At 35.4% G+C, this 15,911-nt stretch overlaps 1 protein-coding gene across 3 annotated transcripts in view; it reads left to right on the top strand.

Annotated features, from left to right (window-relative positions):
* Window positions 1-4,482: 4,482 nt before the first annotated feature.
* The window catches only part of nectin4b (nectin cell adhesion molecule 4b), a 29,201-nt gene continuing 17,772 nt past the window's right edge, over window positions 4,483-15,911 (top strand). For 2 of the 3 annotated variants that reach the window (XM_008433994.2, XM_008433992.2), the window contains exons 1-3: window positions 4,483-4,854; window positions 13,160-13,360; window positions 14,060-14,227. In XM_008433994.2, the coding sequence (XP_008432216.1) occupies window positions 4,809-4,854; window positions 13,160-13,360; window positions 14,060-14,227 (415 nt within the window). In that variant the 5' untranslated portion in view covers window positions 4,483-4,808. The remainder of the gene's footprint in view (window positions 4,855-13,159; window positions 13,361-14,059; window positions 14,228-15,911) is intronic. The other variant, XM_008433993.2, reaches the window with a different exon arrangement.

Here is a 15,911-nt window from a genome sequence, read left to right as displayed (position 1 = left end):
TCGGAGCGAACAAAGCGGTTCCTTCGCCATCTTCTCCGGTACGTTCCAGCCCTCTGTTGATCCGTCTTTACTGAATCGGGAGTTTGTTTATTCGCTGACGATGTTTGTAGAAGCAGCTGGAGACATGAACGTGTGTTACATCCTGGATGGGGTTCTGATCCTGTACGGCATCATTCTCACCGTCCTGTACTGCAGGCTGAGGGTAAGACCCGTTAAAAATAACAAAGTTTTCGTGCAGGTGTCATCGTTTTGTTTAAAAATGCAGCTGATTTCAGTTTATTTTTGCTTAAAAATCAAGATTTTTCCCCACTTTCTGGTTTGATTTTTTTTCTCAGATGCGTCCATCAAATAAAGCATCCGGCAGCCACCCGGAGGTAAGAACCTGTCTGTGTGTTTGTGTTGAAGAATCGGGGGGGGCATTTTATTTATGTGACTTCTGCGGTAGCTCTTCTTCAGAGCTCAATCGTTTCCTGTGAGCTCGAGCTGACCACCAACCTACATTATTTATTTTCACACTCAAGAGTTTCCACTTGTCACTCTGGTGTCAGATCCTGCTTCCTGCTGATGTTTTTGTTTTGCAGTCTTAAACTTTTCAGATGAAATTAAATGAAAATGCAGCTCAAAGAGGGGGGGGTATAGAGATTCAGGACATTTATTTCCAAATCCTGAATCCTCCTGATGATAGTTTTGTTTCCGTCCTACAGAAGCAGCCCGCAGGCGGAGGCATCTATGCGGTAAGATTTCTTATTTTAATGCTAAAAAGTACTTTTCAAAAGGCACTGGAGGGAAAAGTGAGAGCCAGTCACTTTTTAGTTTTAGTTTTTGTTGAATAAAGCAGGAGGCTGTCGCTGTTTTACGCCCGGACTGGTTGCAGGAAGCGCTTGCGTAAAGCTGTTTTTAACTTGCATCTGTGAGTATTTCAACGTTTGTGTCCTGCAGGGTCTGACGTCCAGAACCACCGACACCTACGAGACGATCAAGATGGACAAGAAGCCCATCGTCTGACCTGCACGCCTTCTGTGCAGCGGAAATAAACATATACATATATAAATGTAGCTTTATACTCTGGTTATATGTACTTTTTAAATTACTTTTGCTCCTTTTTCCTTTTGTAAAATACTCCTTGTCTAATTTGTTTCTGCACAAAATATTACAACTAATAAATTAATTTAACAGTGTTTGATTCTTTTCTGAGTGTTTCTGTGCTTCCCAGCTGGTTTCAGTCGGAAAAAGCAGAAGTTTCAACATATTTTCTGTTCCCACTTCTTCAAGTCTTAAATTAAGTCTTACAATTTTATTCTACTTTACTAAAGCGACGGTTATCAATCCTATTTGTGTTTTTATGTATCACAGTGTTGATCTATTGTTATTTTAGTTCTTTCTTAAACATTTTTCAGTGGTCTGAAGTGTTTAATTTCCTGCCAGAGCCATCTATCAGTTTTTGGTCGTCATTTATCTCGGTCGATCTGAACTGCTTCACTCTGCCTGTGGTTTGATGACATCTGCTTGTTTCTATTTGTGGTATTTTAAAGTTTGAAAGAGAGTTGAGAAACTGACTTTCAATAAATATTAATCATTTGACAGTTCTGAAGCTATTCTTGTGATAAAACTTTACTCAGTTTTCAATAAAACTGAGTAAAGTTTCATGTTGAAATATTTATGACATTAAATTACATTTGATATTTCGTTTGTATTTCCTTTAAATTCATGTAAAGCACTTTCAATTGCCTTGTTGCTGAAAATGTGCTGTATAAATAAAATTACCTACCTTACCTTACCCAAAGACGGTTTATTCAAACTTTAACTTCTTCATTAATTAAATGTGAATCAACAGGTTGTTTTCTCTCTACAGAGCGATGCTGAGAGGAGTCACACCCTTTGAACTTTTAGTTTAGATATTTGCAAAAACATATTTACGGTCATGCATGACGGTAATTACTTTTTTTTACTTGACTTCAATCATCGCTGAGGCTTCAACAACGCTGTAGTGGAAGTTAGAAATGCTGCCACCTGCAGGTGAGAGTTGGCATCACTTAAACCTCATGTTTTCCTACCAGACATTTTTAGCTTCATCTGGGAGATTTTCTAGAAAAATATCTGAATTTGAAAAATAGAAAATTTGCTTGGAAAAAAAAAGACATTTTTTTAAGAAAATGTCCAAGTTGAATTTTTTTTTTTTACTTTGAACCTAAAATAAATTTTCATGTTTTTTTTCTAGAAAATTTCTTAGATTAATTTACCAAAAATCTGAAATGTTTATTTTTATTTCATTTTATTTTAAATAATTTATCTGATGTTAATCTCGAAATTTCACTTTTTTTCAGGAAAATGTTAAGCTTTTAAAACAGGAATTTTCTACTTTTGAGACTTGAAATTTGTAATCTTTTGAACCTCAAAAATGTTCAGGTTTTTTCTAGAGCATTTCTGAGATTAATCTCAAAATTTCATTTTTTTCTGGCAAATTTTAAACTTTTCAAACTTTACTTTTAAGACCAAAAATTTCCAAAAGTTGAAATGTTCATGTTTTTTTTTTTAACTCTTTAAAATTTCAGGGGTTTTATTCCTAGAAATATTCCTGAATTTTTTTCTAGCAAATGTTCCAACTTTTAAAACTCAGAAGAAGATTTTTACTCTTCCTCTCTTTGTCCAAATGGTCATCATAATTTGCTGTTGAACATTTCTGCAGATCATCAGCAGGAATATTTCTGAGCATCCACGTTTCTGGGATGTGATTTTCTCATTCATTCCTTCTGATGGATTTGCATAAACATAACTGGAAACATGTTCAAAACGCATAAAAGCAGCAGCTGACAGTTTGCCTCCAGGCTCCTCACTTTGAAACCACTTTATGATGCATGTGTGTATTAAGCTGTGCAACAAAAGAGTTGCTTAATGCAACAGGATAACCGGAGTGTGTTGGTGGAACATGAACATTTCTTAATCGGTGAAGCAGCATGTTTCATTGCGGTTGTTGTTACTACGGAGCGAGTGAATCAACATCACAGTCAGTTTGTATTTATTTAATCTGGGACAAAACAAAGCGTCACGTGCTGCAAAACATCTGTATGAATAAATGAAGACGCCTATTTATTGCATGCAACCCCTGAAGCAACAGATAAGCCACTGAAACAACACAAAGCAACTGATGCTTTGGCAAAACCAAATCATGATGCATTCACTGCCCCTGGGAAATTTAGGTTTCTCTTAGAAGATTTCTGATTAAACATTTTTTGTATATATTAAAAAAAAAAAAAAAATCAAATGTATGTCTTTAAATACACCTGAACATGAATCCAACATTTAAGAAATTGATAAAATGAGGCATAAAATAATGTATTTAGGTAAGAAATGCAGACATTTAGTGAGCAAAAATCTTCATTTTATGTAAAATAACAGTTTGTTCATGTCAGTGGCATCACTTTTAATTCACATTTATGCTTTAAATAAAAATGATATATAGAAGCTATATTCTTCAAGATGGGAAGATATTATCTGCATCAATTTGTGCCAATTCGCAAAAATATAATCTTGACAATTTACAAAATAATAATGATAATAATTTAATTCAATCATTCATATTCCAGTTAGTTATCAAGCAGTACAATAAACTCAGTTAATTATTCAAAGCAGTTCAAAAAGTTTCCATCCAAGAAGATAGAAACTTTATATGAGATGAAACTTTGTGCAGTTCAAACTTTTTTTCTTTACTATTTACATGCATTTCTTAAAAAATATACAGAGTACTCAAAATTGTACTCAAGAGTAGCACTACTTCAATGTATTTTTATTAAATAGAAGTAGAAAAGTATTTGGTGAAAAGTTTACTCAAATACTGAATAACTGATCAAGTCATCAATCAATTCAAAAATTCCATCATCACAAAGCAAAAAATGAAGTTAAATGGAAATTTTAGTGTTTTAAGGATGAAAAAGACAATAATTATATAAGTAACAAGAAATTAACATCAGTTGAAACATTTTTTTTTCTAAATGTTTTTTTTTTTTTTAAACTTATGAAACTTTCGCAAAAACTGCAGGTGTGTGTCTGGTGAATTTTTGGTTAAAACATGTTTGTTTTTCATTTAGTGGGTAGAAAATCCAGAAATTTTACTCAAGCAAGAGTAAAAATACTTTGTAATAAAAGTACTCAAGTGAAAGTAAAGAGTACAGAAAAGTAAAAAAAAAACAAAACTCAAAGTAATTTTTTTCAAACAGGTCACTCAAGTAATTGAGTAAATGTAACTAGTTACTACCCAACTCTGCATTTAAGTGACATTTCACCATTCTGATGAATAACTGATAAAATAATCAATACTGAAAATATTTTTTCATTCATATTTAAAATTAACCACTCGGCTTTTATGTAGCGAATCTCCTCATTGTAAGAAACACTTCAATTTTCACAGACACTTGAACGCGTCATATCTGTAGGCGTGAAGTATCCTTCCAGGTGGGCGGGGCTTATCCCGACAGGTGTAGCGGCGGCTCCAACCTGCGCAGGTTGCGGTGCGCCTCTGCGTGACGAGCGGACAGGTTTTTGTTAGACAAATACGCACCGTGTTCCTTTCTGCTGTTATAACAGTTTTATTCCGCTCCTGCTGCCATTTGCATTCACCTGTAATGCAGTCAGCGCGGCTCCAAAGGAACGACATTCCCGTCCACGCGTGGGCAAATGTGGATCTTTAGACTTGAAAACCCCGAAGAGGAGCTGAGGAAGAGGGAGAACGTCCTGGGCACGTTATGAAAGCTTAACATGATCATTTAAACAGCCCAAAAAAGAGAAACTAAAAGTTAGAGTTCGGGGTACAGATGGAGTCGATGACTGGAGTTCTGCTTCTTCTGCTTCTCCTTATCGGTGAGTTTTCTTTGGAAATCTGATTAAACCGGTTCTGAGCCATGTAGTCCTGTTTCTAAATCTAAATCCACTGGAAAGGATTTAGATTTCATCTGATTTTAGTGCAAATATTCAGCAGAAACAACTTTTCATATAATAAAAAAACACGCAGACTGCGGTCATTTCAGGAGAAAACAGCGCTGTGGGGGTTAAAGTTGCGCCACTCGCTGCGTGGCGTGTAAAGCTATTAAGATAAGAACTCAATTTCATTTTACTTTGGTTTTAATTTAGGTTTCAGCGCATTTTATTCTGGTTAAGTCTGGCTGTTAGTGAAGTTTGAAAAGTTCATTCTAAATTAATTTTAGTTCAACTTGACATGTTTTCTTTAATTATGGTTTTTAATTTTGATTTGCACGCATTTTATTCAGATAAAGTTAAGTCTAAAGGCTTCTGGGGATGTTTTAAATCTTCATTTGAAGGAATTTTAAAGTTAAACTTACATGTTTTCAGTTGCTTTGTTTTAGAATCGCATCTATTTTTGTAGAGAAACAAACTCTCAGCCTGTTTGACAACTTTTGCAGCTCATAAAAAGCTGCTGCTGCTGCTACTGAAAGGCTTTCTGTTCCAGTTTGGGAGGTTTGTTTCCTCCTAACTTATTATTTTATTCTTGCATCTGACGTACCTGCCAACTTTTTATGATCGAAGAGAAAGAAAGTATTGTAAAAAGCTTTCTGCTTGTATTGTCTGAAGCAGTTCCCTGCCTGTTTCGAGCTCTTATTATAGTTATTATGTTAATCTTCAGCTCTTTCCAGGCTGTGACGTTTGTTGTGAGTTGTTCTTGTTCAGGAAATTCTGCATATTCTCTATTTTTGCGGTGAGAACGTAAGAAATCCCGCATTTGTTCAGGTGTGGCTGCACAGAGATCATAATTACCTCAGGGAGCAAAAACATCTTGGAGATATTTTAGAGCGAAGTTTGGACTTGCTCTTTTTCTTTTGCATTTCATAACCAGTTCTCTTTAAAAAAATGTTTATTTTACTGTAATATGCACAGATATCTTCTGCATTATAAATGGTCAGAGTATTTCTGAATTTTTAAGGAAATTTTAATATTTCGTAGTTGGGATTTGCATGTTGTTTTTTAATTCTTTCGCTCAGAATTTGAGCAAAAATAATAAATAAAACGGGAATTTAGCTTAAAACCTTTAACAATATGTTTTCAAAATGTCAAATAAGTATATTTTTAATGCAAATTTACATTAAAAACAATGCAAATGTTTCCGAATAACTGCATTTTTACTGCACCATTTCAGAACAATGATCTCAGTGCACTTAAATAATAAGTCAAATTAATTTAGAGCCGATGTAAATCAGCCCAGACTGTCCAGTTCAACCCAAGTGATAAAATATTACCTTTTAATTCAGAGGATTATTTAATGTGAATGCCTGTTGCATTAAGTTATTCTCTTCCACTGAGCAAGCATGTGGTGAAAGGGGAGAGAAACAACTAACATTAAACGGGTAGAAACCTCCAGGAGCAGCTGGGCTAAATGTGAGCGGCCATGTTTTTATGGCTGGTTGAGAGTTCAGAGGGCAGCAAAGACAAAATCATGGATAAACGGAGCTTCAACCTAAAAAATGTATGTTAATTGGTCCCAAGTAATTACATAAAATTCATCAAACTTACTTTGTTTTTGTTTAACTAGGCAACTAAAGTAACTTGGATAAAGGTATTTTGGTTACTTGTAACCAATTAATGCAGCATATTTAAGTTGAATCATCTGTTCTCTTTTTTCAGTGAATGTAAAGATGAATCAGAGAAAATAAACACCGGTTAGAATTAGGGGAATATGTTTAATTTTGTGGGATCAAAAAGGTGAAAACCAAGCAGCAGACTGTTGGAGAAACTTTGTTTTAGTTTTTTTTTTTCTCAGCGCTCGCTGCTGAAATGTCCTAATGTTGCATTGTGTGGGAGGCGTTGAAGAATGCAGACGTCCTCTTGCTGACATTTCCCACCCTGACATGAAGTAAAATCAACAGGGAGGTTAAAAATGTGTTTGTCAGTGTTGAGATGTAGCAGCTGATTGTGTGCAGGTTGGTGGGATTTTTCTGTGTTGTGTTTTCATTTATATTCTAGTAGCTAGTGTAGTTTCAACACAGGGATATTTATCAGCAGGGTTAATCTGCTGTTTCTCCTGATATTTCGTGTCCTGAAGAGGTTCTGAACGCAGAAATGTTGGTGTTGCAGTTCAGTAAGCTCATGCTTCCAGTGGAGATGTTTAGTAGGACGTTTTGACTTCTGTTTGATGGAGACTGAGCCGAGGTGCTTCAAAACCTCAAGGATCAGCCCTTAAATTTTACACCAGCTCAGGAGGATCTGAAATATCTGAGACGTTTGAGTTGAATTTGAAAGGCTGTGAGACTCTGAGCTGTTTACCTAAAACAGACTTTAAAACGCAGAATGTCCTCTTAAGGTAACATCACTCTGAATGTTTTGTTGAGAAATCAACCCTTGTTGACAGGATGATGGATCGACGCTGAAAGAATCAGTGCTTTATTTTGTTGAAGTTGGTCATTCCTGCTTTGTTACTCCCACTGCATTCCTATGGCGTTTTTGTCTTCAACTTAAAGGTGACCTATTAAGAACAGGTCAGAATAGGTCTGTGGGCTGCAGAAAACATGTTCATTACACTTTACACAAAACCATTCTTAGATAATGAGAACGTTTACATTCATACATGATAATGTCTGCAAACAGATGCACAATTTTACAACCGAAAAGCAAAAGTGGAGCCTCCTACTCTAACCAATAAAAATGCAGCTAGTAGTTTCTGGATGGTAAGCAAATTCCAAACTTGTCTTTTCCAGCAGCCATTGTACAGTGCATACAGCAGCAAAACCAGCTGACCAAAAGTCAAAACTCTTCTGAGTCTCTAGGAAACGGCACAGTCCCCGTAGGATGTGACTTTACAATCGGGAGGTTTTGGAAATGGCTGATTTTCCAGACACCAAAAAACATCTGGATGTTTTTGGAAGCAGCAAAAACCCAAATGGAAGAAACTTCTCAACAAGAAATAGATGTCGCTTTAACGTCAATAATTTCTGAATATTGATGAAAAGTACTAGGTATAAGTGACATAATCTGTATTTTTTCATCAATATTAAGGAGTTATTGACATTAAAGCAAGACTTATATCTTGTTAAAAAGTTTCTTGGAAGTGAGTTTTGTTTCATTTAAAGTTCACTAAGATATTTACACTAGAAACTAGATAGAAATCTTTCAATGACAAAATAACTTCCTGCTATAAAAACTGAATTTACATGAAGATGTTTTATAATTTTTTTTTCCAGATAAAATGTTAAATTCTGTATCTAGAATAATTTTTTTTCTTCATAAGAAGTTTTTTCTTTGATTGGCTTAAATATGTTATCATGATAACCCCAAAGCTTCTTTAGTTTTGCGGTTTTGATGAAAATGACTAAAGAAAACTCACTCAGCTGTTTTATGAGAAGATATTACAAGACATTTTGTTCACTTGCTTTAAAGCAAGCGCTGTTAATAAAACACGGTTTTCTACTCAGATCAGCGTAAACGCGCTCCATCAAACTGTGAGTTGAGCTGAAGCTGTCTGAACTCAGACGCCTACTTGTAAAGTGGTGCATGTCCACGTAGTTCAGACGATGGAAATTGTCTGAAGGTACGACAGAATGCGGCTCGGGCGCATTCCTTCTTCTAAACATGAATCAGAGGTTGTTGTGCAACCGGCATCTTCCTGTTTTCATGACTAATTCTGTTGCTCGCCTCTTTTGTTTCCCTCCTCTGTGTGGCGTAAAGCCACCAACAGAAACGAGGTCCGAGACTCTCGCTCCATTTAGAAGAAAAAATACTCTTATCAGGCGCTTGGTTTCAACAGGTGTGATAATCTCAGGTGTGATGGAGTTGCTGTCACTCTGAGGGAACTGGGAAAGCCTGAAGGGCAGCTTTGTGAAGTCGTGTTTGTCTAGAGTGTGTGAACAGGGGTTAACTCTTTCTCTCTGTTTGCTGTTTATCTTTTTATCTCGTCTTTGGCTTCCTCTAAAACCTCGTTTAATCTGAGTCTGTCCATCCAAGGTCTCTCTCTCTCCTGCACTGCAAAAACACAAAATCTAACCAAGTAATTTGGTCGGGGGAGGACAGAGTACCCACAAGATGTACTCAAGTAAGAGTAGTACTACTTTAACATATTTTTAGTCAAGTAAAAGTAAAAAGTAGCCGTCCAAGAAATGACTCAAGTAAGAGTCAAAAAGTATTTACTCAACTTCTGAGTAGCTGATCAAATCATCAGTTAATATTTAAAAAATACATAATCAGATGGAACAAAATATAAAGTTAAGAGGAAATGTTGGTATTTCAAGGATATAATTAATATAAATGATAAAAAATAGCAAAAGAAAATGTTTCCAAATCAGTTTCTTTCAATAAAAAACTGATGAAACTTTAACAAAAACTGCAGTTCTGTGTTTGGTGAATTTCTGGTTAAAAAATGTTTGTTTTTCATTCAGTGGGTAGAAAATCCAGAAGTTTTACTCAAGTAAGAGTAAAAATACTTCATAATAAAGTTACTCAAGTAAAAGTAATACGTACGGTGTAGTAAAAATACTCCCAAAAGTAATATTTTTCAAAAAGTTACTCAAGTAAATGTAATTGAGTAAATATAACTAGTTACAACCAACTCTGGTTTAGTTTCTAGTGAAAATATGTTGGTACACTTAAAATAAGAAAAAAAACTAACTAATAAGTAAGTTTTCAGCAAGATATAGCGGCTTGTTTTACATCACTAATTTCTTAACATTGATGAAAATGTAGTTTAGTTTCACTGGAATATAATTTTTTCACTTATAACTTGACATTTTTCTCATATTATTAGTGAAATAATCTACCTATAGATCTAGAATGTTTTCATCAATGTTAAGGAATTACTGATGTAAATCAAGCAGCTACTTCCTGTTGAAAACGTATTTATAAGTTAGTTTTTGTCTTATTTTAAATGCTCTAGAAACTAGACAAACATCCCTGGTAATATTTTGTGTTTTTGCAGTGCAGACTAACGTTTCGTCTCTCTGTGGGACATCTGGACGGTTGTGTCCTTGCAGGATCCGTGGGATTTTGTGCCCAATATTGGCAACTTTGTAATCATTTATCGGGTTTGTGAATCAGTAACCAGAGAAGAAATAAACGTGTTCGTCCTAGAAATCAAAGTTCATTTGTTTGGTGTTTCCGGTCTGAGTTTCTGATTCACCGCTCTCACGGTGAAATGCAACCTTTAACTGGTAAAAGCCACTAATGAGCAACTGAGCTGAGTTTCCGTCAGTTTTAAAAAAATTGAAAGAAGAAATAAAGCTGCAACTTGCCTGAAAATGTCACCAGAGCTTCAAATTTGGGTTGAAATACTGAAAATATATAAAATCAAGTTAAATGATTGTGTTTTAGTTATTGGGTTCAACATTTGATCTGTTTGTGCAGCTTTACTGAAAATGCAAAGTTAAAAAAGGAATTCATATAAATAAATTTGAGTATGTAAAACACTGAGTAGAACCTGCAAAAGACCTTCTGAAAAGCACAAAGGAGACAAATGTCATGTCTATGCAGTGAATACTAAAGAAAACTACAAGCGTATTCATTCAGGTTGAACATTTATGATGTGAAATCACAAAATCATCACAACGCAGGAAGTTTCTTCTTAGCACATCTGTTGGATAATTTTTTTAAATGATTAAAATGCCAGGTATATTTGTACATTAAAAACAGACTATTTACAATAAGGGCTAAAAGGATTAATCTGATGAATTGATTATTTAAATAATTAACTAATTCAGTAATCAATTAATCGTTGACTAGGCTATGGAAACTCAAAATAGGCAAATTTCTGTGAGAATAACGGCAGTAATTAAGACAAAACCAGAGAAAATCTGTAAAAAAAGTTCAACCAGGAGCTACACAAGCTTAGCTTCACCTGGTTGAAGTATTTTATTTTTGTTTTATTTCCTTTATTTATCCAGGTAAAACCGTATTGAGATCCAGATCTCATTTTCAAGAGGGAGGTGTAAAAAAAACAAACAAAATGAAAAAACACTTCTATTAATCACCTTTTACTATCCATTTATTAATCAGTTAATCCAAAATATAAACAACAGATCATCCCTGACTTATTAATGTTAAGTCAAGCAGAAAGCGCTGAGCTTTTCACATGATGATGTAAAGTATTAAATATTTATTGGCTGCAGATTCATCATTTGCTACAAATCATCAAGGAATGCTGTTACTGCATTCTCAGCAATAAAATGTTTATTTTCTTACTTAAAAATGACTTGAATTGTTTGTTTTTCAATTTATTTCTAATATTGCATAACTAAGACTTAAAGTGCAAAATGTGCCAAGTTTTATTTGATTAATTATCATAATAATCAACTAACGTAATTATTAGTTGCAGCCCAGGTAACAACATGTGACGATAAAACGTTTCCGACAAATAAGAGCAGAAATGTTTTTCAAAATGAGTAAAACTGCACAAATACCAACAAGGATATGAAGATTATTGACTCTTTTGGGAGCAGTGGCTGTTGTTGGGTTTTACCAGCTGCTGGAAGGGGAAGGATCTCTGTTGACGCTCCGTTGTGCAGCTTGGATGCAGCTGATGGAGCTGCAAAGTTCAGCAGAAGAGACAATATCTAGACACCAGGAAACTTTTCATTTAAGTAAAAACATTAAGACACTTATGAGTCTCAGTAATTATTGAGAAAAACATTAGCTGGTACAAAACATCCTGATCCTGAGGCGGTGCGCCAAGATCGTTTAGATTCTGAGAATCGACCTCACTTCCTGTTTGACAGATTTGCAGACGGTTTAAATGGGAAGGAAGCAATCCGTTCGATGAAGATTAATGTCAAATATGGGGAAAATTGTGCAACAGGTGATTGAAAGGTTCATAAATTGTTTCCCTAAAGTGATAATTGACTAAATACTGAAAAAAATCACCAAAAAAAGCCAAACTCTGCAATATAAAATGTTTTTACTGTAATAAACCCTGCAGAGATAAAACCACAGCAGTCACTTATGGATGAGGAAATCAGGATTAGCAGTAAACATTCTGCAGTATTGTTCGGTTTCAAGCAGGAAAACCTTAAAACGTCTTAAAATAAAAGACTCAACTCCATTTGAAGAGCCGTGCTTCAGTCTTGGCGCTCGTGCAGACCTTCCCTTCCTTTGTTGTAGGATCCTGCGTGTTTTCTCCATGATGCTGAGGTCAAAGTCAAGCAGGTTGGGCGAAGCTTCAGCCGTGGCCTTTGGGAGTGTTTGTCTGTAAACAAATCTGTTGAGCCTTTGCATCACTTCCTTTGTAAAGCACTGAAGGAGAAAGTGACTCTTAACAGATCAAGTTTTCTTTGTTTTATAGTAGATGTTACATTTCTGTGATTTGCATTGATATAAAGTGAAAAACTCACTGAGTGACGAAGCATTTTCGATATTATGCAATTCTCTGATCTTTCCTGTTTTCTATTTGTGCAGAAGTTTTGGGTAATGCCTGTACAGCATTTACAAATTCTGCTTTTATTTTGCAGAAAACAGGCATTAGATTTATAAGCGGAAAACGCTGCAGAGATCCAACAAATTCATCGTTCTTCAACTTAAATTGAATGAAATTTCATGACTTGGAGGACTATTATGTTCTGCAAGTTATATTTAGAATATGAAACATCATTTTATCAGTTTGCAAAAAAGATTTATTAAGAGAGACAGCATTTATGATCTGAGAGGAAGAGATGCTTTTTAAAAACCCAAATCAGATGTAGACAAATTGAACATTTTATTTCAGTTTAAGGAACAATATGCCAATTTTTACTGTTAAGAAAATAATGAAATATAATATTCTATCAAGGTATAATGATTCATTAGAGTTCTGTATTATTGCAAATATAAAATATATGTATTCTTAATATTACCTTTATATATACACACTTTGCTTGTGTTGGTTGTTTATGGTTTTGTGAAATGATTTTTGAAAGTATGGCTACTTTTTTTTCTTCAAACTTTTGTTTATATCTTCATGTGACATATTCAGTTTAATCAGTAAATGAATGAAATAAATAAATATTATTCAAAAAACATTAAATTTCCACAGTTCTGAAACTGCAGCCACCTTTCCCTTTTAAATAAGTTCAGTTATCTGAATTTTGCTACACCTGGTTTTATCTTTCGGTTTGTCTAGATGTCCTAGTTCAAGCATTCCTCCTATCAACACGTAACACCTTTATCTCTGATCAATGCCCCGTTTCTGTTTTGTCCTCAGCAGGATGTGTTCAAGGGGACTTCAAGGAGCCTCCGCAGCCCAACACCGACCTCCAGGGGTTCACTGACGCACAGACCAGACTCCCCTGCTGGTACCAGCCGGAGGCGGACCAGAGGATGGTGCAGGTCACCTGGGAAAAGGTGTTCCCAAACGGCACCAGCAAGCAAATCATCACGGCCCACTTTACTGAAGGGATTAAAGGTATGTCACCATTACTAGCATCCCTAATATTCCCCCAAAAAATAAATGTAGCAGAAGCATTTCTGCAGAGACTCAGGAGTAGCACTCCTGAAAAACCAATTAACCTGACAGCCATGCTTTTGGACTGTGGGAGGAAGCCGGAGTACCTGGAGAGAACCCACCATGCACAGGGAGAACATGCAAACTCCATGCAGAAAGACCCGGGCCGGGAATTGAATCCAGAACCTTCTTGCTGCAAGGCAACAGCACTACCAACTGCGCCACTGTGCAGCCCCTCATTTAATGCATACGTGTCAATTTTTTAAAATTAAAAATGTAAAAAAAATATTGAAACATTTCTTTTTTTGCCTGCCCAACAATGAACTTTAGGCACAATATTTTGACCAAACGAAGTCTGATTTCTGTAGAAGAGAAATCTGCAAATTATTGCAAATCTGAAACATAAAAATGAACAAAAAACTCCAGAATTTTCTTCTTTAACGGCTTTTATTGTTGTGTAAAAAGGAATTTTTGAAATAAGGCGAAAAGTTCACTTAATCTTTGTGTGTTCATTAATTAAACTCAAACTCTTAAGGTTTAACCCTTTATTTATTTTTTAAGAGTTAAACTCTTTCACTAACGGTGTAAAATAAGATTCGCTTTGTCCTGTAAAGGCTGAAGTTACTCAGTTTGACTTGTTTTTATCCTTTTTTCCTCCAGCGGCTGAGAACTCTGATCGGGTGACGTTTGAGACCTACAGCCCGATTTCTGAGAGCTCAGCTCTGCTCATCAAAGTCACAAAGGTGTCGGACGCCGGCATCTACCGGTGCCACATCGTCACCTACCCCCTGGGAAACTTCGACAGGACCATCAAGCTCACCGTGTGGAGTAAGTTTCACACCCTCCATTTCTCTGAGGCATCTTGCTAATCATGTTTGGGTTGTTTGATAAAACCATAAAGAGAAGAACTAGTGCGGTTTGATAATTTCACAATCAGGGCCATAAATTACTAGAAGCATTTATTCTATTTTTATATAATTCATTGCTACAGTGTGTGAAAAAAAAGTCTGGAATGATTGCAAAATGTTGCCTGAGAAAAAACTGTGAGAAATATCTACGATCTCATCTAATTTCCAAGAAAGACGTGTTGGATGGTTTATAATAACGGGCATCTTTGAGGCATGATTTTATTTATTGGTGAACTGCAGAATTTATCCTAAAAATATAAAAATAAAAATCTGAAATGTGTGGCATGCATTTGGATGCAGCCCTCCTTCAAATCAAAACATTAAGTATACATATTTTCTACAGTTACTGTATTTTCTGGACAATAAGACACATTTTCCAAAGTTTGTCTTATATGTGTTTTTTTTTTCCTGTGTGACTTGTAGTCTAAAAATTACGGTACCTTTATGTCTTAATGGCCCTACCTGGGAATTCAGTTAATATCCATTATTGTTAATAATTCAAACTTCTGGGAGCAATAATTGATAAATCGATCTTGTTCTTCATTCAGTAAAATTACTCACAGTGAGGAAAGGATCCAGAAATTTCATACAAACAAGATTAGCGATACTTCATGATAAAATTACTCAAGAAAAAATAGTCCAAAAAGGACATTAGTTCCAAAAATTACTCAAGTAAATGTAACTAGTTAACACCCAACTCTGTCTTTGACCTTCACAAACCAACTGGATTTATACTGGGATGAACTAGGAAACTTCTTCTGGGTGTTATTTAGGGGTTTCAGAGTAAAGGGGAGTAAATACAAATGCGTGCCACACTTCTAAGTTTTTATTTTAGCTTATTGTAACATGAAGCAATAGGAAACAAATGAAAGAAAAACTTTTGCCAGGTGAAAATCTGGAGTAAACAGCTTGCAAACGTGGAGGACAGTGTTTAAAACAGCGGTGGGATTCTGGTTTAATCAGTCATTTTCAAACATTTCACATAAAATCCAACCTCTGCGCCCTTTACTGAAATATTATTGCTGCTGAAGCAACTTGAAAGAATAAAAACATTTACAGAAAAGAAAAAATCATGTGGAGGAAACTGGTTTTCTTTGGCAAGGCTTTGCCATTGTGCCCCAGTGTTTTCTTTAGGAAAACTAATTTATAAAGGTGATTTTACTGTTTTTTTCACCTGGTGTCACATTTTTTGTGGCTCGTTTCCACTTCCTGAGTGGATCACATGAGGTAACATTTGAATCATCACAGCAGCTGTGGGAACGCGATGTTATCACTTCTGCTGCCAGTCATCGTCGGCAGCGATGCTCCGAGCTTAAGGGCTTGTTTTGGCACGCCTCGCATCACGAATCCACACAGACCAGTAACTGACAACCTCAAGTCCTGAACAACATGCCTGAGAGTTGAAACATTCGATAATTTGCATGTAAAACGTCCGACGAAGACGTTATAACAACCTGGAACTGAACCAACCTGCTCAAGCAGACCGTAGAATATAAACACCATCACTTTAATTTAGGCTAATGTATGAATTTACATGTTTTTTTTCTGCAGTCAAACCTTTGATCTATACCACAGATGTCATTTTGGACCATATCAAAAATCAG

Source organism: Poecilia reticulata, linkage group LG17 (assembly GCF_000633615.1).
Source record: "Poecilia reticulata strain Guanapo linkage group LG17, Guppy_female_1.0+MT, whole genome shotgun sequence".
In the NCBI taxonomy this organism is placed as follows: Eukaryota; Metazoa; Chordata; class Actinopteri; order Cyprinodontiformes; family Poeciliidae; genus Poecilia; species Poecilia reticulata.
The sequence above is the reverse complement of the archived record's forward strand: the minus strand, read 5'-3'. Positions and strand labels throughout refer to the sequence as shown.